Raw genomic sequence first — 23,301 nt, forward strand, 5'->3', positions numbered from 1 at the left:
AGGTACATGTTGACTCTGAACATGCAAAGTACTGTACCTTTTGAAACAACTGTAACGTCTGAAGGGAAGAGAGTCTCAGTTGTTACTCTGAAGGTGCAAACTACTGTATCGACGGATCGACGGGAAACTACTGTATATCCGGGTAAATCCATACAGCCACTGTAATAATCATAGACCGGAACCGATTGTTGTGGTGGTTGAAGATCCTACGCGGGAACGCCAACATGCCTGCCGCGACCCGTGCCGCTGTGGGTCGATCCGCGACGCGTACCCCTGACCCCGACAATCCCCCATCATCACCACCAGAAATACAGCGAAGCAGATCAGGCCGGGAGGTGAGGCGGCCAGGGCATCTCAGTGAAGAGCAAGAAAGAAACGCTGAAAACAAGGCAACACATCTCAAACACAAAAGAAACGTGCCAACGGCAACCCTTAGAGGCCAACCAATCACAGAGCTTAGAGACCCCAACCAAGCACGTGACGCCAATCAAACAGAAACACAAAGGCTGCTCTTGGAACTGGTAGATCTACGTGAGGAACTACTCAATAGAGACACTCAACACCAGGAGGAACTTCTCCGAAGAGACACCCAGCACCAGAGGGAACTGCAAAAACTAGGAGAGGCCTTAGCGACGACCCAACGCGAATTGGAAGAAATCAAAGGCCACATCACCTCAACGAACCCAAGCGCGTGCTCATACGAAGGACACAGTGAAATCATCCAGGAACTCCAGTCTTTACGCAGCGCGATCACCACTCCAGCCACCGCAAGTGACGAACCGTCATGGGCGGCGGTAGTAGCGAACGGGAACAAAACCCAATCGATCCTCTGGAACACCACACCCGGAGGCAGGAAAAGACAAGCCAAGGAAACAAACTGCATCAGAGTGAACACCCGGAGAGGAGAGACTGAACAGGACAGCGACGACACAAGCACATTCAGGACAAACCTACCGCCCAAAGTGGCGACTACTCAAATCCAGAAAGCGCTCTGCAACGCACCGGCAACACAGGACACCCAGGTCCTTGGGGTCGGAATCACAAGAACGGGATACTTGATCCGATTCCAAAATGAAGAACAGGCCGACACCGCACGATCTAACACCGAATGGCTAGGGGAGCTCGGAAATAACACCAAGTTGGTGAGACCACGATTCGGGGTGGTCGTACACAGAACCCCCACAGAAGACCTTCTAGCACTGCAAGACGACAACGCACGCATGAACAAAATCATGGAGGAGAATGGTATGGGACCGCAGGGATTTCGGATCAGCCAAATCGCCTGGCTTAGAAAAGACAAGGAGAACGCAATCGGCAAACATGGATCGCTCGGGATCTGGTTCGACACACGCGAGGCAGCGGAATGGTTAATTAACCACGGACTTCTGATCGGCCAGACACATATCGGCAGTGTTGTACCCTTCCAGTTGAAAGAGAAGAGGTGTTACCAATGCCAAGGGTTTGGCCACCTGGCCTGGGCATGCAAAGAACGGGCACGATGCGGACACTGTGCAGGCGACCACGACCGACGCAACTGTCCACCGGGCATGAGAGCGAGATGTCTCGACTGCCCTGGAGAACACCCAACCGGCGACAAGACTTGCCCTAACCCCGCGCGCCCTCCGTCAATGCAATGACCACACCAAACCTGAGTATACTACAGTTGAACACCATGAAAGCGAGACCCTGCATGGAAGCACTAATCAACGACCACCGGACGCAAAACCTAGATATACTTCTCATCCAAGAACCGCCCACAACCGCATTCAACACATACGTTAACCACAGCGCATGGCGCCTATACCAACCAACATACCAAGGAGATTCAAAGAAACGTAGTCTACTCTATGTCAACCGGAGAATCTCCACATCCTCACATCAACAGATCAAATGCAATCATCCCGACGTTACCGCTGCCAAACTATGGACAACAGAAAGACAAATACTGGTATTCTCAGTATACGTTCAGCCAACCAACCCTAGCCAACGGCTGGCGGAAATATCGATACAGCCACTGCTGAACGAAGTAGAATCCTGTATCCTGCAGGCAAGAGAAACCTCGAGCAGAGCCACAACAATCATTATGGCGGGAGACTTCAACCGCCACCACCCAACATGGAGCCGTAACCGAATCTCCACAGCGACTATTGAACACGCCGAGGAGTTAGTCAGCTTCTTCCAGGGACTCGGACTCCATTCCTGTCTTCCCAGAGGCACACCCACATATTGGTCATTAAGCCATCCAGGAAGCACTTCGACCATCGACCTGACGGTCACTGACCACCCAGAGAGCGTCACTAAATGCCACCTATACCACGACCACTATGGGTCGGATCACCGGGCCACTTACTCAGAATGGTCCCTCCAACCAGTACGGAACGCAGAACCAAAGCCGAGGAAAGCATACGACCGATCAGACTGGGATAAGATCGGGAAATCGGTGCACGCTCAGATGACCCCTCTCCCCACGATCCAGTCAAACGCGGAACTCGACAGAACGGTTGAAAGGCTTATCTCCTATACAGCCAACGCCATAGACCAATACACGCCAATAACGAAACCGTCGCCTTACGCCAAACGATGGTTCTCCCCAGAGCTGAAGATACAACAAGGAGAGGTCAACAGAGCCCGGCGGAAATGGCAGGAGAGCTGCGCCAAAAGAGGACGCCAACATGCAGAGTCCAATGCCCTTTTCCATGACATGCAAAGGAAACGCCGCGCGTGGACGCGAACCATCGAGAAAGCCAAATCACAACACTGGAAAGAGTTCCTTGACAAAGCGGGAGAAGGACACCTCTGGAAGGCGGCATCATACATGAAACCGCGGGAATCCTACGGCTGTATCCCACCACTGAAAGACGGAACAGGGGAAGTAATAGATAATGAGAGCAAAGCTCAAATGTTTCTGAACGCATTCTTTCCTGAGATGACATCACCCGAAGTCACCGAGGAGCCAGCGCCAAACGAAGAAATCAGATGGGACCCAATCACAAAAGAGGAAATTTACAGAGCCCTGCATCACATGAAAGCCAAGAAAGCTCCAGGAGAAGACGAAATCCCGACGCTAGGGTGGAAACAAATTTGGCCATACCTCAGCGAGGAGATCTTTCAGATTCTCACGGCATCGATCAAACTCGGACATTACCCTCGACAGTGGAAAAGAGCGAGAATAGTGGTTCTCCGGAAGCCGAACAAGCCGGACTATGCCATCCCGGCAGCGTACCGACCGATCTCGCTTCTGAACACACTCGGCAAGACCCTGGAAGCAGTCATCGCAAAACGCCTATCTTACTATGCAGAGACCTATAATCTGCTGCCAAACACCCAATTTGGGGGTAGACCAGGACGAAACACCGAACAGGCACTACTGATACTGTCTAACGCAATCGACAAGGCATGGATCCGATCAAAGGTAATAACACTGGTTGCGTTCGACCTCAAAGGAGCCTTCAATGGGGTCAACGGAAGGGTTCTTGACAGCCAGCTCAGAGCAAAAGGGATTCCGTCCGTCCTCCGATCCTGGATCGCCAGTTTCATGGAAGATAGGACCGCCAGCATTACCTTCGATGACTTCGAATCCACCAGAGTTCCCCTGGGGAACGCGGGTCTGGCCCAAGGATCCCCGCTGTCACCAATTCTGTTCATCTTTTTCAATGCGGGTTTGGTGAACCAGCCGGTCAACCATAAGGGCGGCTCATCGGCGTTTATCGATGACTATTTCCGATGGGTCGTGGGATCGTCCGCGGAGGAGAATCTTCAAAAACTGCAGGATGACGACATTCCACGGATCGAACAATGGGCCGAACAGACAGGATCATGCTTCGCAGCAGAGAAAACAGAACTGATCCATCTGACCCGGAGAAAGTCCGAGCTGGATAAAGGACAACTGATCATACAGGGCACTACCGTTAAACCGAGCACCACCGCTAAGCTCCTTGGCGTGGTGTTCGACAGTGAACTCCGATGGAAACAACATGTACAACAGGTTTTAAAAAGAGCCACGAGGGTCAACACGGCGTTGGGTGGTCTACGATACCTGCGCCCAGGCCAAATGCGACAGTTATATCAAGCCTGCGTCACTCCCATTATAGATTACGCATCCACGGTCTGGCACAACCCCCCGAAAGACAGAATGCACCTCAGGGCCCTCAACACGATCCAGAGATCGGCACTAATACGAATCCTGTCAGCCTTTAAATCGGTAGCGACCGCCACCATGGAAGTTGAACTGTTCACACTGCCGACCCGCCTCCGCCTCCGACAGAGAGCACAGATGACTATTGTCAACCTGCTCACGCTCCCTTGGGACCACCCGATACAAGAGGTACTATCAAGGGCCAGAAGGCGACGTGACAACGCAGGCAATGGCAGCGGCCCACGGTTTCCCCTTGCAGAATCCATGAAAACCATGGGCCTTGAACAATTTTGCGGATTAGAAACCATCAACCCCAAACCGACAGCCCCATGGAAAGGATCGGCGTTTGTCGAAATTGACATCAACCCAGATCGAGAAATGGCGAGAAAGAGCGCTTCGGCCCTCCTCGCGAACCCTCACCAAGTAGTCTACTCAGACGCCTCGGGACATAACAACCATTTGGGAGCAGCCGCAGTGGTCTTAGACCGCAACCAGAACATAGTTGCGTCTCGCAAAACAGCCATAGGCTCGACGGCACATTGGTCCGTTCACATAGCTGAGTTAATTGGCATTTATTACGCAATCAGCCTGGCGTTCAGAGTCTCCCACCAAAACCAACAGCCCACCCGAAACGGAATGAGTGAAGTAATAACCATCCTTAGCGACAGCAAATCGGCACTACAAGCAATCAAAAACCCACGCAACACATCTGGACAAAGAGTGATCCAGGCGATTAACCAGTCAGCGTATGAACTGGACAGCCGAGGCATCCCTCTCCGTCTCCAATGGATCCCCGGCCACTGCGACGACCCGGGGAACGATGCGGCGGACCACCTGGCCAAGGCAACGGTCGGCCCCAAGAAGGCGCACCCCTTCTGTCGACCAGTCTCACGCGAGAAAGCGGCGATCCGAAGACAAATCTTGAAAGAATGGGAAGACGAATGGAAGGCATCTCGCAAAGGGGCTCACCTACGGAGAATCGACACCAAGCTCCCAGCCATCCACACCCGACGACTATACCAATCGCTACCACGAAACCGGGCCTACTTACTAACTCAATTACGAACTGGACACTCTTGGTTGGCAACCCATGGGAAGGTCCTCCGATTTCGTGAAGATGAGAAATGCGAATGCGGTGCCAAGGAAACCGTCACCCACATCCTAATAGATTGCCCAAAATTGACAACAGAACGGCAGACACTACGAAAAGAGCTTGGCGAAACGTTTGGCAATGTACCGCTCATGCTTGGAGCAAAGGGTCAAGGTAGTACTAGTAGCTCCGCGAAAGGCAGCATTTTAGGCGCGGTACTGGACTTCGCAGAAGCATCTCGAAGGTTTTGTAGCCGTGGACCAACGGGTCCACAGGAACGGAATCCAAGGCAAAGGCCGACTACAGGCCCCTAGGCGAGGCATAAAGTTCGCCCGTAAGAAATGTGACGACGACTGTAATTAGAGCTACAAGGATACATATAGTGGTAGTAGCCTGCATATCCCCCAAGGGGAGAGGTCGGGGTAAATGAAACCATCCATCCATCCATCCATCCAGGTGTACAGTTCAGTACGTATCACACACACACACACACACATATTTTCAAATTACTAATACAATTCCTAATATTTGCCGTGTCTCCTTAGAGCCCATACAAATTCACTTATGTCTATCTGCCAGATAAAATTACTTAAGATAACTATATAGCTAAAAGAATTATATAAATATTAAGATACTATATAGTAAGTACTATTATATACTATACATCTTGTTACAGAAACCTGAAGAGGCTATAGAAAGACCTATAAAAATAAATTAAAACCTCTTAGCTGCAGGGTTTAGGAAATAATTATGTAAACGGGAAGGGTTTACTATGTAACGGCTTCAAAGTAGAAGATTGGGAATTAATTACCGCATCGTCCTGATTAATTTATTTTTGAGTCAGAAACATAAGGGTGCTTTAAAGCATACCCGATTTACGTCACTATCGTGATCACCTCCGTCATTTCTTGAGTCAGCAAAGCACAAATACTGAAAAGCAGTTTATATTATTACACGTATCGCATTAGGTGGTTAGATTTTGTTAGCAGGCTGCTTACGTTTCTTCAGGTGTGCAAACTCCTATTGTACGTAATCAATCTCATTCTATTGAGTCAGCAATACGAACGCTTTAAAGCACATTGATGTTTACATCATCTTTCATTCTCATTTAAGTCAGCAAACCATCCCCTGTCATTTTGTTTGAGTCAGCAACGAGTATGAGATTCGGGCGGAGGGTGCCAGCCTCGGTGGTCGGTACATACATGGCGGCACGGCTGCAGGGAGAGGGATCTGGCCGTTGCTAATGTCTTCTCTCAGATAGTATATACTGTAATATTCGAATGGGGTACCTTAGTATAAAATCTTCTCTCCTTTCTGACTCTAGATGGAATTTGAAGCTTGGAAAAAGGTGTTTTTATTATGAATGAAGAATATACAAATGTGGATATTCCCCGCGTCTGTCATAGGTGGACGCCAAATACGGTCTCATCTGTCAATTCTTCCTCTATACCGAAGATATCGGACGGGCTCAGTTTACAAACATTGTTCGCCGATTGTGATTCTCAAGGTCTCGAAACCGCCATCAACCACGGAATTAACGTGTTAGACCGTTTGAGGGAGCCATTAAGTCAGCTGTCTGATGTGGATAGGTCTCAGTGGCTGCAACCCCTCGAATATCTCCAGAAACAAGCCGTACGGCCGAAAATAATAATCGGTGTTGTCGGTAATACAGGAGCGGGAAAATCTTCAGTTATCAATGCTGTGTTGGACGAAGAGCGATTGGTACCAACCAGTTGTATGCGAGCTTGCACCGCGGTTGTCACCGAAATCTCTTATAATTACGAGGAGACCCCATACCGAGCGGAAGTTGAATTTATTACGGCCACCGATTGGGCAAAGGAACTTCGAATTCTTTTTGATGATTTGTTGGATGGCAAGGGAAATATTTCTCGTGAAGCGAGTACTCAAGAGACCGACGCTGGCATAGCATACGCAAAAATCAAATCAGTGTATCCAAAATACACAAAGAACCAGCTAGAGAACAGTACCGTTTCGGAGCTAATTGAACATCCCAACGTGAAGAAAGTGCTTGGCAGGATAGAATCAGTCGTCGAAACTAACCCGAAAATTTTTTACAGGAATCTTCAGACCTACGTTGACAGTAGAGAAAAAATTACTGGGGAGAAAGACGCGACAGAAAAACCATTCCTAGACATAGAGGTCTGGCCCTTGATTAAGGTTGTTCGTATTTATGTCAAGGCTACCGCGCTCTCAACAGGAATGGTCATCGTCGACTTGCCTGGTGCACATGATTCCAACCCGGCTCGGGCTTCAATTTCTAAAAGCTACATAAAACAATGCACCGGCCTATGGATCGTGGCGCCAATCACTCGGGCTGTTGACGATAAGGCGGCAAAGTGCCTTCTGGGCGGGACCTTCAAGCGCCAACTCAAGATGGACGGTGGCCTGAACAGTGTTACGTTTATTTGCAGCAAAACCGACGACATTAGCCTTCTGGAATGCCAGGATTGTTTGGGCCTTGAGGAGCGAATGAGCGCTCTTCGCAACAAGGCGGACGAGCATTCGGAGAAGAAACACGGCAACAGACAATATCTGGACAGACTCGAGAAAGCTATGTCTGAATGGGCCGCGGCTGCAGACGAAATCGATGAGAATGTTGAGATGTGGGAGACATTAAAGGAGGAAATTGCAGATGGCAAGGCAGTCTACGCTCCTAGTCGACCGTGTTCTAAGAAACGGAAGCGAGTCAGCAATGGTAACATCTCAAAAACATCATGGGACTACATTCTCAACGATTACCGTGCCGATGGCGATACCGGATACGAAGTCGATGAACATCAGGGTCAATCGCCAACGTACAGTAATCCTCTCACGGCAGGAGAGGTCGATCGAAGGCTTTTAGAACTTAGGGCGAGAAAGAAAGAAAACCGCCACCACAGGCAAGATCTTAAAATCGAAACGGAAACTGTCTTGAGGAGGATTTCAGATATCGAGATTGTAATGGCCCACATTCAAGCTGAACTAAACGGTTTAGCGATCTCCGGTCGAAACGAGTATGCACGGTGTGCGATTCGGAAAGACTTTGCAGCTGGAATCAAAGAGCTCGACCAAGAACTTGCAGAAGAGGCTGATTCGTCCAGTTTTAATCCTGATGCTGATGATCGCGATTATGAGGAAGTAGCTCGATCTCTTCCTGTGTTTTGCATCTCTTCTCGGGCGTATCAGAAGCTTCAAGGCCGCTTGGAATTGGAGCCCACTATACCAGGGTTTCAGGCCCATGAGGACACGGAAGTCCCTCAACTTCAAGCCCACTGCAAGAAGCTAACGGAGGCTATTAGAGATGCAAATTCTCGATGCTTTTTAAATAACCTAGACCAACTTTTGAACTCTCTTCGGCTGACGTCCTCAGCTGACGGGAATCAAACCTCTGACGAGGAAAAGACAAATTGGGCCAACACTATTGAAACTCACTACAAAGTTCTCTACGCTGTACGTCGGGCTTCCCGGTTCCGTTGTATCGCTTATTTTTCTAGCATGCGTGGTTGCCGTCGTCTGATACGTGCTAATGATTATGACCAATGTAGGATCTTGAGGAACTTATTCTAGACATGTGCCAGCGATTCCGGAATACGATCCAATGCAACATATTTACAGTCTACGGTAGGTTGATTTCGACTCCACTTCCGTTGGCTGGTATGAATTGGTAAAATTTTACTGATCAGTGGTGATGTATTTTTTTAGAAGACGCAGTAGAAGCGGCGGTGAACAAAGCAGATGAGATTGTAAAACGATGGGGTGGGCGGGTTAACACCGATAACCGTGCTGCTGGGGGTTTTTTCTGGTCCACTTATAAAGCTATCTGCCGTCGTGATGGAGTCTATACAAATGCAGAAGGCATTCATGATTGGAACGCGGAATTGACTGAGCCAGTTCTCAAGGTCGTCGCTTCTGGTTGGGAGCGTACCTTCTCTCGACGGGCTCAATCCCTCTTTCTCAGTACAGCATCGGAGGGGGCACGCTTGCTGCAGTCGTTCCACGACAGTATCCATCATACCGATAGCCATACCACTAACCGATTAGGAAACCATGTGTTGTCTCAACAGTTACGTGTCTATCAACAGCTTGTGAAGGGACTTTGTCTAGAGGATCTTACAATGGTTATAAGGAGATCAAAAGAAATTAGTCGGATGTTCCAGCCTGTTGTAGCGGAGAAAATAAAACCCGCGTACGCCAATTGCACAGTACTATCAGGTAATATTTCTACGTTTGAATGAGAATATCTCGTTTATTGCTAAGATGAGCTTTCTGTAGGCCCTGGAAGTTTCAATCAAATGAAAGAAGTTATGTCTTGCTTTGTGGATCAAGCCAAGTCAACAATGTTTCATAGAAGTATTGAAACAGTCCAGAAAGCCCTTGATGAATTAGTCAGATCCCTGGAGGACAGTATGATTATCAAAGTAGGCGAGATGCTAATTTCTGTAAAACGAGATTACACATCTACGCTTGGTGGAAATCAGTCCACCGCTAGCAAGTGCTTATTTCGATCGATTCTCAACATCATTACAGACAGCGAATCGGATTTCAGGCGTCTAGCTAATAAAGAGCTCGAAGGTGATATGACTACTGTGGATACAGAGTTCTCTCCTACTTCACCCCACTTCTCGCCGTCGTCACCAAATTATAGCCCATCGTCGCCTAATTTTGGTCCTACGTCTACCAGTTTCAACTCACGTTCTCCGACATACAATCCTACAAGTCCGACAATTAGTAACAGCAGGCAACATTCTCATTCCCCTAAATACTCTCCTAAATCCCCAGTACGATCATCAACAAGCTCAGAGATTTCTGACTTTACAATCGGTGTCGGTTCAAATGAAGAACGCCAGCTTGCATTGCCATCGGAGGCAGAGACCGCCCGGTTCCGCTTGCTTAGGTCTCTGCTCAACCAACCTATTTATGATGAAGAGTTGCGTGAGATTTACCAAATAGGTGATAGGATAGTTAGTGACACGGCTTTTGTTCTGAATGACTTAAAGGGGTGGCTGTGGAAGGACTTCCAACAGCACGGAATTTTGCTTCCATCTTGTCACAATCTTCCTTCAGCCAAAATCTCTACCTCAATGTTTCGGTTTTTAATGGAAACTAATAACGATAGACAACGAAAGTCGGTATATCGCCGCTTAGCACGAGTACTTTTTTTCATCTTCGTCAAGAATTATGTGGAACAGCTCGAAAAGAGAGAAGCCAACGGGGAATTCATCGATCGCCATCATCGGAATTTAATATCTATAGCCCATACGACCATATTACAAGAGGTTGGTGACTTGTCAGTGAATGGCAAGGAGTGCGCCCAGAAACAAATCTCAGATAGCAAGAGCTACGGCAAGCGATGGTGGAAGCTTGGAAGTGGTATTGGAATCATTGCTATATTGGCCGGTGGACCAGATGTCGCGAGATATATGTATGCTACCCCCTTTCCAATAAATTGAACTGGGAGCTTATATTACATTAGGGAGAGTCGTGGTTTTTCTAATAGCTCACTAGAGCTCTTAGTCAATTACATGAGACACGCGTATCGAAACGCTATAGCCTATTTCCAGTCACTCGATGCCGTTATTCAAACACTTTTCGCGAAAGCATCATTGACTACAAATCATATTATAGAATGGGCCGGCCAGATAGACCCCTTACACTTGCAGTTCAACGCTCCTCCTGAAAGAACCGAGTGGGTTGATACGCAGACAATGATGAACACCGCAACAACTAGCTTACTATATTACTTCGAGCATTATGATTAGCGATTGTGGACGCAGGTACGTAGCATAATATAGAGCTCAAATTGAAGATAAACCCATGGAACTGACAACTAGCATCTACAAGCACGAAACATATTTTGCCATGAATTCGTTCCTTTTTTAACCACAAGTTCGCCTTTCCACTCGATTACAGTATGGATGGATGGCTACATTACCCCGACCCCTCCCCTCAGATGAGATATGCAGGTTACTACCACTATTTCTATCCCTATAGCTCCACTATATTCATTGTACAGTACATGTAAATGGAAATGCTTTTACTTGATTACAAAATTGACCGACTTTGCATGGATCTATTTTTGTATGATCTATTATTGATCGAAGATTTTTAATATTCACGGTGACCAGTTTTAGACTCATCGGGGCTGTTGAACTCCAATATCGTATTCATAGAGGCTGGAATTCGCATATGGCCTTGGAAAGGTCCACTTACAACTGGGAGCCAAACAAGCCTCCAGCATCCCATTATAGCCGCCACACGTCAACATTGTATATAAAAACTCCAACTCCATGAAATTTGGGGTATATAGATCCGCTACACACCATCCTTCAACATGTCAGCTGGACGTGTGACAAGAAGCACGAGTCGGGGCAGCGGAGATGACAACCCCATCCCTGACACTCCCACGCGTAACTCTTCCAGGGGCCAGGGTGCTACTGGCAGAGGTCGCCGTGGTTCCAGTTCTACAAGAACGGGCCGCGGTGGGGCCAATCAACCCAGCCAGGAATCAACGCAGGCATCGCAGAGCCCTGATCGGGCGGAAATCAACGATGTGAACCCAGAATCTGCGCAGCAAGAAGATCTTCCCCAGCCACCAGGAAATGACTCCACACAACGAGAACCAACTTTCCAATTACCTCCCATAGCAGAAGAGCCGCAGACAGAAAATCCTTCAGATGGGCAGACTAACGTACCTGTGACGACTGATTCCACTACCTCCACTCCTAGACGAGAAATTGCGGTGCCGGGGGCGTTTTCAGAATGGACGACGCCCCCTCAAGTGGTAGAGATTCCGCTGAGTCCACAGGACTCTGAGTCGCAGGGTGAGGGTTCAGCATCCACACAGCCTGGCCAGTCTTCTACCAGCCGAAATGACCAAACCCCGGTGACGGGAAATCCTTCGAATGTGCAGACAACCGTACCTGTGACGAGTGAGTCCACTGCCTCCACTTCCGGACAGGAAACTAGAGTGCGCTTTTTAGAAGGCTCGGCGGCCCCTCAAGTAGCAGAGATTCCTCCTAATCCCCCGGGTTCTATACCGCAGGTTGAAGGTCCATCCTCCACACAGCCTGGCCAGCCTTCTACCAACCGAAGTAGCACGCCATTACATGGTGAGATTGTGGACATTGAGATTCGTGATAACGTGAACCGCATGTCGCGAGAAGAGCGCCGGCAAGTTCGGGATAGACTGCTAAGTGAACTATTCCATATGCAGCCAATATTGCGATTCCGATATGTGCCAGAACTGCAGACGTTACGGGCCATTCAAAACGTCGAAAACTTTGACCTAGACGGATGGTTGGCAGAATTTCAAGATTACTATCAGAACCAAAGCCCCTCCAATTTGAACTTATTGCTCTCAAGGGGAGCGTTATCGGACAATAGTTACAACTTAGATCTCCAGGGCTCCGACGTAGTTGCCTTGAGAGAATCTCAGACCTTGGATAGGCTATATCGCCCTCTAGCTGCAATGGTCCTAGTTTTTCCATCACTTGATGAAGAGCAATTCCGCCGAACCATTGATTACTTCAACATACACAGACCTCAGGATAGATCAAACAAATTTTGTGCAAGTGCTTGGCTGTATTTGAACCGCCTTTGGACTCGATCGGACGCCAATCCTCTAGAAGAGTCAATTGCAGAGCACGCGTGGGACTATATCTTAACTTACCATAACTATCCCGTAATGACATCTGCATTCCGTTCGTCAATTCTCGGTCGGGCTGCAGGGCTGACTCTACCACTGCCATTAGTGACTAATCCCTCTGATGACGATGGCGGCAATAGGCCTTCACAAGACATTGCAAACGAAGTGGGATCAAGAAGCCCTTCTCCTAGTAGCGAGGATACGCACTCGGTCCAGGAGCCTCTAACCCGGCCGCCGTCTCGTAGAGGGTTGCAGCCGCCTCGAGATGCAGGAGGAACTTCATCTCCATCGCAGCAGGGAAATTCCGGTCGACGGAGCCGTCCTCAATGGCCGAGAGAACGCTCAAGAGAACGGCCAACAGAACGGCCGAGAGAACGACTGAACACCAATTCAGGACAAGAACGCCGGCACCAAACAGCAGCACCAAGGCGTGCTGATAGCTGGGGTCCTGGATATGAACCGACTAGGGGAGAGCTTGTTTCTGGATGGGTAAAATGGTGTGAGGAGTGGTGGGAAATCGACCAATATCGGCCAATAGGTAGTGGGTATCAAATTAATGTCAAACGTCCAGCCGCCAATGGATATATGGAATACCGAATGATCCCAGCACACCTCGTTGGAGGAAAAGCTGGAGGGAGAGCCATAATCGAAGAATTCACAGAGGAAGCGCTTGATCAAGGCCGTAGGGAGGCCGATCTTCTATTCAGTGAAGGATCTATCGACAAACTCATAGAAGCATCCAGGCAGCATACTCGGATTGTTGGGGTCTCAATTCATTGTCGGGACGTCAAGGGAGGATATCCATATCTGAACCGCAACTACATGTGGGTGATATTACAGTTTCCAGATGATGAGGGTTGGTATACCACTAGTCATGTACGGGAATACTTGAGTGAGCAGTTTCTACAAGCGGAGTTGGAGGATTATCACAAGGAAGCGGACCTCATTCCGTTCGCGTTTATTCCAGACCCAACACGTTGTCGATATACATCGAGAGACCCAACCCCTGGCCATGCTTATTCTCGACCACAGATTGACCCGGTTTATGGCCCTGCTATGGTCCACGAACGGCATACTAGAGATACAACGGGTCGTCGCGCCCAGGCCCCGGGAAGGAGGCGGTCGGTGATAGAGAGTGACATCGAGGACGATGACATTGAGGCTATGCCTCCTCCACGGCGCACTAGAGAGACTACAGGTCGCTGTCGCCGCGCTCAACAGATTGATCCAGTACATGGCGCCCCTCGACGTACTAGACCGGGTCGCCGTCACCACAACGTTGTCCCGACCGGGAGAGACTGGGTGATTGAGAGCGACATCGAGGACGACGGCATCGAAGCTTCGGTCCACTTCACCCCTCCACGACGCACTGATCACCTTCGCCGTGCCCAGGAGAGTGACCTGGAGGATATGGTTCCTCAACCGCGCACGGGAGGTACAGGTCGCCGTCGCCGTCGCCGTGCGACCAGAGAAGAACCAGCGGCTGAGGATGGAATCAATGAACTAGCAGACTTCCTTCGGGGTGTTCGGGATGAACTGCGTCGCCAACGCACTTCTCAAACTCCTCCACCAGCGGCTGAGGGTGAACTCGATGAAATAGTGGACTTCCTTCAGGATCAAATGGGCCCCCCACGCACTTATCAAACTCCTCCACCTGAGACAGGTCAAGAGTCACCTACTGCTGGGATATCGGGTCAGGCGGATGATGACCTTTTACGCAATTTGGCAGAACAAATGAGAAGGCTGCACCGATAAATGGTTTCAGGGCGATGTCGAAGCGCGATGATAGATGCATGAATGGCCTTTCCTTTTAACTATTGCTTACCATAGAAAGGTATTGTATTTCCTATTTCTTATGTTGTCTGTTTGATATAGATAGTAACTTTAGACATAGAAATAACATATAGTCATTACGTTTTATTCTTTTGATGACACCACAAGATCCAAGATTCACACAGACAGCGAGAGTATCTACAGTATTCGACACAAGGCTGAAAGAATAATCTATTGATAGAGTGGGAAAGACATCTATGTAGAATAAGGAGACGGTTTTACAGCGTGCCTTCGTAACAACAAGTCTACCAACAGTGGACCACACATGCCGATCAACGCTTCCACATGCGTTCACCGTCAGAAATCCTCGACCAAATTCTGTACAGTTTATGCCACCAGGAGTAACAGACCAGCATATAGTGTAGTACAGATTGCCATATACTTCCAAAATGCCGTCCTCTTGGTGCATTAATCTCATTGCCGCCTTTTTCATGTCGGCCCCGAAACTTAAAGGGCAGGCTAACAGTGAGCTCGGGGCAGATGATGCGGGCGACTTCAATACCTTGACAAAACCCGTCCTCGGAAAGTCCGTGTGCTAGCGAGGAGCTGGTGAACCATATGTTCCTACTACCCTGGATGTATTTCATCTCCCGCTGCGCCACGATGGAATCTTTGTCGTATACGGGACCATCGTACATGAAAGTACACTGCACTTCGGATTCTTGCGGCGGGACTTCCGGGTCGGTTGTCAGCAAAAGAGGCTTCGTGTCGCCGCCTTTTTCGTTTTGGACATAGTTGATATACGTTGTTGTGGAGCCGCTATATAACTCTGACAGGGCATCTGAATAAGAGCGATGAATCCGGTAATTCCGAAATGCCCAGATTTCTCTAGTCGGGGGAAGAAACTACCGTTGATCAGTGACATGGTACATAAGACATTCATTTTCAAACATACTTTCACATCCGAGTGCAGGAAGACGGTGTGAGTGGTAGTCCTGAATTTTTCCAATACTTTTCTTTCTTCGTTTGTGGCATCCAAGACCTGTAGGGCGTTGGCTGGGCCAGTGGCAAGTATGACATGGTCAAAGTCGCTTGTAGGCCCATTCTCAACTTGTAAACGTAATCTAGAGCCCTCGTGAAGAATTCGATGTACTCTTGTAGCTCGATGCACTTGACAGTCATCGGTGTTGTCAAATATTGCTTCTATATACCGTTTTGCACCCCCTTCTACTGATCGCCACAGGAAAGATCTTGCGAAAAAGGGTTGGAACCTATGTCGCCTGAGATAACTCACCACTGCCCCAGTCGGCATTGAAAGTATGCAACGAGGATCCTGTATCCATGTCGACGCGATTAATGGGATGAGATAGTTATCACAGAAAATGTGAGAATACTTCTCCCGGCGAAGGAAGACCCCAATAGAATCAAACCAACGAGGGTGAAATGGATTTGTGAGATCTACCGTCGTAAGGTGAAACCTCCAGATGTCGTACAGCATGCGGCACATGAGGAAAATATTCCGAGAAAAAAGTCGCCAAAGGGACGTCGACGACCATCCAAAACCTGTACTTTCATTTTCAACCCCGAATGTGTAATGCACCGGGATGGTTGGTATCTGCAAGTATGACAGCCAAGCGGCGAGATTTGCTGCTTAACAGTCAGCTAGGGTCCGGTTTGGAAAGGTAGGCAATAGCTTACGGTGGCTAGTGGGATTGTATAATGTCAATGTCGGATCTATCAAAGCCTTCTCTTCCTCGTCAGACCATGAGAAAACCTGTTCGCAGCCTCCGAGACAGTCGCTGCGTTCATATAGGTGAACATCATGCTCTGTGAGCCGAAGTGCCCAGAATGCTGCCAGTCCTGAGATGCCGCTTCCAACAATAGCAATTCGTAAAACCATTGTGAAGGGTCTATGTCTCTTTGGTACAGGTACATGTATGATGTCTTTATCTATCCTGTCGCTTAAGGGACAGACGACTGAAGACTGAATTTATCCAAGATTCTCCGTGTCTGACGCGGCGTTACGTCAGCCATTTTGCATTACGTATTTCGGTCCAAAAAGCTTACGGCAACATGAGATGCTGACAATATCTTACGCATATAGTGATAGAGTGACTGTAAAATTCCTGCTATAACTTTGATGTTAGGCTCCCACTGACGATGATTGCTGACTGGTAGTTACTACATCCTGGGGTCTATGTTACATGGTTACGGATTACTGGATAGCCATAGGAAGATTAATGTGCCAAGAATCCGAATCTCGAACTAGAAATATGGATTATAACGGCGACCGCATCGTACAGTATAAGGAGTGGATGGGTTTGAACCAGACTCAAACGCGTATAGTACAAAGAACCGGTTTGTCACCACTTCAGCATATGCTAACAATAATTTCGAAACAGGACTATGTAACTCATGCGAGTGCATCCCCTAGACACAAACCTACTACGAATTTCACGACCTTAGCAATGGGATTAGATGCAGTCTCTAGCTTTACGACTTAGGAGTCTGACCTATGGTGGAACTGCGCGAACGTTGGTCTGATGCCTCAATTTCCAAACAGAGAAACAACAGGCGCAAACACCCAATTAAATTGCTTTTCTCAACTGCCAAATTGAAGTAGAAATCAGCTACCGGAAGGATGAGGGGATGGGGATGGAATTTGTAGAGATATCCACTCATATGTAAGAGCACTTCAGGTCTATCAGAGATCGGAACAGTTCGAAGCAGTTTTTCATGAGGCACAGAATGAAATTCGTTATGTGCTCCTCTAGGGATCATTATATTTATCCGTGAAAGCGCTTCAACCATGATGACCTCTGTAATTATTTCACGAATGAAGGAAATAATCAGGGTACATGTACAGTAACAATCCCCCTATAGAATGAGTTTGTATTTTCATCTACCCGTATTTGCTTCGGACCAATACAGACAAACTCGAAACCTCCTTCAGTGTTTTACACACATCTCTTTTTTTTTGCCCCACAGCCCAGGCCGTGGCCCGACGCTAGTCAAATAAACATTAGCTCAGTATCTTTCCTGTTACCGTAATACTAGCTGTCAAGTTCTAATGAGGTATTGATAACTAAATATAGCAAATATTACGTATAGAAGTCGTATTATAAAATACCACTCTATTCGTGTTTGACGTAGCTTCAGGCAACAGCCTGGGCTGTGGGGCAAAAACAAAGAGAGATGTGTGTAAAACACTGAAGGAGGATTCAAATTTCTCTGTACCACTTGCGTCGGTCCATCTGGTGGAGTTCGTCGCGAACTTGAATAGCAAATAATTGCAAGGAATAAGTAATCGAGAGCAAAGGCAATGGTGAGCAACCTATACAGCCACAAATGCAGCAGAGGAATAAGTAGCAACAGAAATATCTTCATTACAGAAGAGAAACTGCCATATAGTAAGAAAAGCAGCTTTGCACTGTTCCCAGGAAGTAGGTGTCGAAATAGAATGATCTAAACTGTTAGCTTTGATACAACAACTCCAACATAAAGCTCACCTCAAATACGTACACTAGGAAAGATTGTAGACAACCCCAAGGGAAGGTGAAAAATGGGTACACAAGGATCTCCAGATTCGAACTTGGTATCGAAACAGATCAAAAAACACTTCCCTGACCGAACGGAGAAGTTCAATACAGCACGAAGCTCAAGGGTCGAGATCCAAAGTCACCGGGTTCGATTAAAAATAAGAATCTGAATGGCCAGTCTTCACAGCCCTCCAAATCGGACGGGAGAAGCTGCAGACAACAGTCTCATTGCACCACCGCAGATCCGTCGTTTGCATCCCGGTACGGCGCACCTCGGTCTCGGCGTGCTGTGGACCGGTATTCACCACTGTAGAGGAATTGGACGGTCGACAGCTTTGGAATGTCGCATTAAGTGCGAGACTCGGAGCACGAGTATAACGCACACGTCATTCATAAAGAGTATCGCCGATAGAAAACATTTCGGTTGTTTGTTATCGTAAACATTCGACCAGCCTTGCTACAGTACTTAATTTAAATAAGCTCTACCCAAATCTAGGAAACCATTGATTGCGATACCAGATGATTGAATTCTAATAATCGTCCCTCCTTGTTGTCCTTCGATTACGAATAATTTATTCAACTTCAGTATCTTCGATCTCGTTGTATGGACGACTTCCCGTGGAAATTTCGTAAAGCAACCTGCCAAGGGCAAATAAATCGGTCTTAACAAGTCCGTGGGTATGTGAAATTCGGTATCAGTCTTCTTGGATTAAAGGCTCACGGTCGCCAATAAGCGGATCAGCCCAAATCCGTTTTCCAGGATCTCCACGGTCTTGGCCTCTATTGGCAAGATAGACGTGATGTAGACAAAGGAACTGCACAAAAGCAATACTACATGAAAACGCTCACTGCATGAAAGCGCTCACCACGACGTTTTATCCAATGGGTGAACCGCGTTGGGCCGCATAGGACCGCGGTAAATCGGTGATCGGAATTTTGTTTTTCCTCTTGCTTTTGATTTTCCTTGACCCCCTACCTAACTACTTAAGTACTAGGTAGTTAAGTAGTTAGCAGCAGAGCTTCGAAGGTAGCTGAATTATTCTTGATCACTCAAAGCACAAAGCAATCGTTGTCACTGTATCCGACACTGGTACCCATACACAAAAGCAGACAATCATCGAGTCTCACAGCTCAGTCCGAGTCTTTTCTTTCCCGACCCTTATCCTTCCCAAACAATCTTGGGCCACTCACCACATGGTTTGTTCCTCACTTCGCTCGACCAACAGCTACGAGACCATGCCACAAACTCTAAGACCGCTCGACTACGGGTGCACGGATTGGCGAATCAGTAGCCAAAGAGCCGCAGATCTGTACAGTTCTAGTGCCAGGCTTTGGACCAAAAAGGACCTCGAAGACATAGAACAACAATTGCGCCAATCCTATGCGATGGAGCGGTTTTCAGTTCGTCGAATCGATGGAAGCATAATCCAAATTTCCAATCCCATGTTCAAAGTACAGAACCCTATCTGGTACGTGGATATGGTATTCTGGCCCAATTTCAACCTGCAATCTAAGCTTTCTTTAGGAAACCCCATGTCAAATACCAAGAATATTGGCAACTTGTGAAAGCACAACCCAACGGCCCAATCGAAACTTACCTATGCTCTTACATTGTGGATTGGAGCAATCAGACTGCACGAAACTTTCGAGAGCTTATAGCACAGCCTATGCAAGTCTTTGACGAGAAACACTTGTTGTGGAAGAATAGCAAGACCTGGAAGCTCTTAGCAGCCTTGGTCCAAGATGTACTCGGTACAAACACTGTGAAGAAAGTTCTCTGCTTCGGGCTCGGTGATTTTTGCCGCACCGCGCCTGAATGGCTTAAAAAGCAGCACGACTCTTGGGATGAGAACTCTGAGGTGAAAAACGTGATGAGCTGCATGATCCAGCATTCAATGGCTCTTACTATCGCTCAACTTTGTCGTGGCAATGAAACATTGCCATTACTTGCTCAGGACCCAGAGTATACAGAGGTCGCAGAAGATATCCTGACCAAGAAGGAATTCAAAATTGTTGGAACTCACGGTGCAGGAGGATTCGCGGAAATCGACAAGGCCTCGATCATAATATCACCCTTTGCTGCCGCCCCAGTCAAGCAGATTATCGCCGATCTTGCTCAGCCTGTGCTCATTATTTCCACTGGCTTTGAAGTCTTCAATAGCAATGAGTAAGTGCGCTTTTATCGATCCTCAACTCTGTCTAACCCATGGCACTTCACAGAAAACCATTGGCAGATGCTGAATCTCCGAGAACAAGGCAAATGTGGCTTGATTATGATTCCTATCGCCTTCCAAGCCATTCTGATGACGTTGAAATATGCTCTGCATTGAAAGGATTACATTTGTATTGTAGACGCCAGCAACCCCTAGATTCGAAAGAAGCTTGAGTTTATATAACCTTATATCTAGGGATGGTGGATCAAAACCATCGCAAATATGAAATAGATTTCAGAACGAGAATCTTATGTGTATGTATAATTCCTGCTACTTGGTCTAATCCCTTATACTCTACAGTGGATTTTGCAAACTGTTCCAGGAGAGCCCGCAGAGTCATTATTCAGGAGGATCCTTATGACTGGTTGCCAGTCAAGCAGCTTCAATGACAGTTCAAAAAATAACCTTGCAGCTATTCGCCCCTAGTCTTCGATCATTCACTCCCTTCTCTTGGAGCAATTGCAACAGGAATAACAAGCGCCACAGTCTGCATGAACAAAGCTCTTCTCCTGTCCGCAGGTGCAACATTTGATCGCGTCCACGGGACCGGTTATGTCGGATTCAGAAGTCATGACGGAGGCAGAGACTATACAGGTATTTGTTAGGAGACCACAGATCTGCAATAGAAGGCACGTGTACTGTACTTGAAAGGTCTCTGGCAATTGGGTATACGTTTGAGATAAGCGGCTCAGAGAAGCGGTTTTTGGCGCTTGGGAGGCAGCAAATGCAACAGATCAGTCACTAAGGCAGAGGCAGTGGTTGAGCAAAAGTTCCAAGGGGACAGGCGGGCTTCTTAAGCAAACCCGTGCTCCTCTCTGGACCAGGTAATAGATAAAAAGCGTTTTGGCCTTGACTTGGCCAGCAATGTTGAACCGAGCGGGGAACCTTGTCTTGGAGACGCGAATACCATGATTAGAAGGCGCGTCCAGCGCGGCACCATATCCGGAGCCGCCGATCATTGGCTGCAGGTAGGCCAATTTTCAGAGTAAGGAGGTGACCACTACTGCATTAGCGTGATTATGTTACCAAGATGTCCGAGATAGGAAATGGACGGCTGGGACCCTGTTACAATTGCATTTCTGCCTAGCGCCACAGTCAACCCAGCTTTGTGCCCATTACCTAGTTGACAAGGCTGTGCGAGCGATTTTTTGATCTCTCTACCAGTTGCGTATGAGCGAGCGGCCATCTCCATGACCATGATTTAGCCTCGATACATGACATTAAGTCTAGCGACTGAAATGTTTTGAATGGCCTGGAAATTGGCTTGGAAGAAATGCTATTTGGAACACTGGCATCTACTCAATACAGTTGTAATATACCCGTGCCGCTGGGAGGCGGGGTCCTCCACCGACTAGTTGCTGACGAACTATCTGGCGATAGCACTAAACATCCACTAATGTATATTACCAGTTGATGCGGTAACCCAGGAAGACAAGGACTGCATGCCGTGTACACTATACGAATAGCATGACTCAAATACTCTCCGATACAGTTATTCTAATAGGCTTAGGATCGGGCGACTCTAACCCGTCATGTCTACAACATTCTTAATGCCATCGCTCAGATCGTTCAGCATCTACTTACCGTGCGCGGAAAACCCAGGACAACGTGAAGGAGATAGGGACAACACATGGTGAGGCGGCACAGGTGACCCGGAAAAAATGAGATGGCACACGGCGAGATGACCCTTGCTAAGCTTGGACTAGGCTGCAAAGCTTATTCTGCACATTTAACTGCCTGCATGCCAAAGAATCAGGCTTTATTAAGCGGAGGTAATCATAGTCTAGGCTAAGCTCTCTAATGGACCACTACACGAAATATCCCAGCCGATAGACTAATATCGGAACCCTAGTTGCAGCATTGAACTTGGCATTGTGCAGTAGTCTTCAGCCCCAATGACAAGAATTTACAACAATAAAAACCAAATTTTAGACCGGTTATTACACGAACTAAAAGATGTATAAATCTGGCTAGCCAACACCACCTAGCAGGATTTTTATATACGAGGCTGGTCCGTAGAGCCCTTGTTCAAGCTTTATGTACGAACCCCCAAATCAGCTAATAAACTAGACAATGAGATTGCTCTGAGAGGGAATTGATCCTCTCGAGGTCATGGGGCTAGCATACCAAGGCGAAGTATCAGGGTTTACTGGCAGATCATCCGGCTGTGTCTTTGACGGCGGGTTCACCAGTGGCGAAGTATCACGGCTTGTTGACAGAGCATCCGGCTGTGTCTCTAGCAACGGGTTCAGCAGTGCGCCGATGGACATTGGTGTTTGGGCAGTCGGTACGGTGTTGGATTATGAGGGCAGTTGCGAGAGAGTCTTTTGGAGAAGCTAGGGCTTCCTGGATGAGGAGCCCTTTTCAACACCAAGGCTGGCGGGGAAAGAAGAGTTGAAGCATCCAGGTTTCTTAGGGTTATTGGACTAGGGGTTGGAAAAAATTAATATGGCTAATGTGTATGCAGAGCTCCCAGGATCCATCATTAAAATTAGCTGCGCTTAACACGAGATGTGATAAACACAGCATTTTTTTTTCGACATCTGCGTCTTTAAGGTGTGATAGACTAGTCGATACCTAGTCATAATTACAATCCTAAGCCTATTAGTCGAATGGCTATATCGGAGAGTATTTACCGCCATGATTGTGGGATTGGATGCATGTTTTTCTATAATGGCAAGGCTGCAGCTCCTTCTTTTAAGCCGGAAATGTGGAGCAAAATGAATATGACTGGTTATCAACCACCACGCATTTAGCGGATGTTTAGTGCTATCGCCAAATACATCGTCGGCCACTAGTCGGTGGATTGGACCCCGCCTCCCAGCGGCACGGGCATGTGATAAGTGTCATAATCCTAGTAGATGTTACCGCTGTGGCGTCAGAAAATTTCCGCACTATCTCAAAAA

The 23,301-nt window shown here is 47.8% G+C and overlaps 5 protein-coding genes across 5 annotated transcripts; 4 read left to right on the forward strand and 1 right to left on the reverse strand.

The window, feature by feature from the left end:
- Nucleotides 1–224: 224 nt before the first annotated feature.
- On the forward strand, nt 225–1,075 carry TRUGW13939_08823 (uncharacterized protein; the record flags this gene model as incomplete). The annotated part of the gene is made up of 2 exons (XM_035491951.1): nt 225–887; nt 944–1,075. The coding sequence occupies 2 exons, from the start codon at nt 225–227 to the stop codon at nt 1,073–1,075; spliced, it is 795 nt and encodes a 264-aa protein (XP_035347844.1).
- Nucleotides 1,076–6,584: 5,509 nt separating this feature from the next.
- On the forward strand, nt 6,585–10,984 carry TRUGW13939_08824 (uncharacterized protein; the record flags this gene model as incomplete). Its single annotated transcript, XM_035491952.1, has 5 exons — nt 6,585–8,675; nt 8,771–8,846; nt 8,928–9,437; nt 9,498–10,647; nt 10,699–10,984. The coding sequence occupies 5 exons, from the start codon at nt 6,585–6,587 to the stop codon at nt 10,982–10,984; spliced, it is 4,113 nt and encodes a 1,370-aa protein (XP_035347845.1).
- Nucleotides 10,985–11,556: 572 nt separating this feature from the next.
- On the forward strand, nt 11,557–14,625 carry TRUGW13939_08825 (uncharacterized protein; the record flags this gene model as incomplete). The annotated part of the gene is made up of 1 exon (XM_035491953.1): nt 11,557–14,625. The coding sequence occupies one exon, from the start codon at nt 11,557–11,559 to the stop codon at nt 14,623–14,625; it is 3,069 nt and encodes a 1,022-aa protein (XP_035347846.1).
- Nucleotides 14,626–14,975: 350 nt separating this feature from the next.
- Nucleotides 14,976–16,543, reverse strand: TRUGW13939_08826 (uncharacterized protein; the record flags this gene model as incomplete). The annotated part of the gene is made up of 3 exons (XM_035491954.1): nt 14,976–15,548; nt 15,599–16,290; nt 16,342–16,543. The coding sequence occupies 3 exons, from the start codon at nt 16,541–16,543 to the stop codon at nt 14,976–14,978; spliced, it is 1,467 nt and encodes a 488-aa protein (XP_035347847.1).
- A 2,875-nt stretch (nt 16,544–19,418) lies between these two features.
- Nucleotides 19,419–20,353, forward strand: TRUGW13939_08827 (uncharacterized protein; the record flags this gene model as incomplete). Its single annotated transcript, XM_035491955.1, has 2 exons — nt 19,419–19,651; nt 19,708–20,353. 2 exons carry the CDS (start codon nt 19,419–19,421, stop codon nt 20,351–20,353), a joined length of 879 nt encoding a protein of 292 aa, XP_035347848.1.
- Between the last annotated feature and the right edge of the window lie 2,948 nt (nt 20,354–23,301).

The sequence above is a fragment of the Talaromyces rugulosus genome, chromosome V (genome assembly GCF_013368755.1).
Source record: "Talaromyces rugulosus chromosome V, complete sequence".
NCBI lineage: Eukaryota > Fungi > Ascomycota > Eurotiomycetes > Eurotiales > Trichocomaceae > Talaromyces > Talaromyces rugulosus.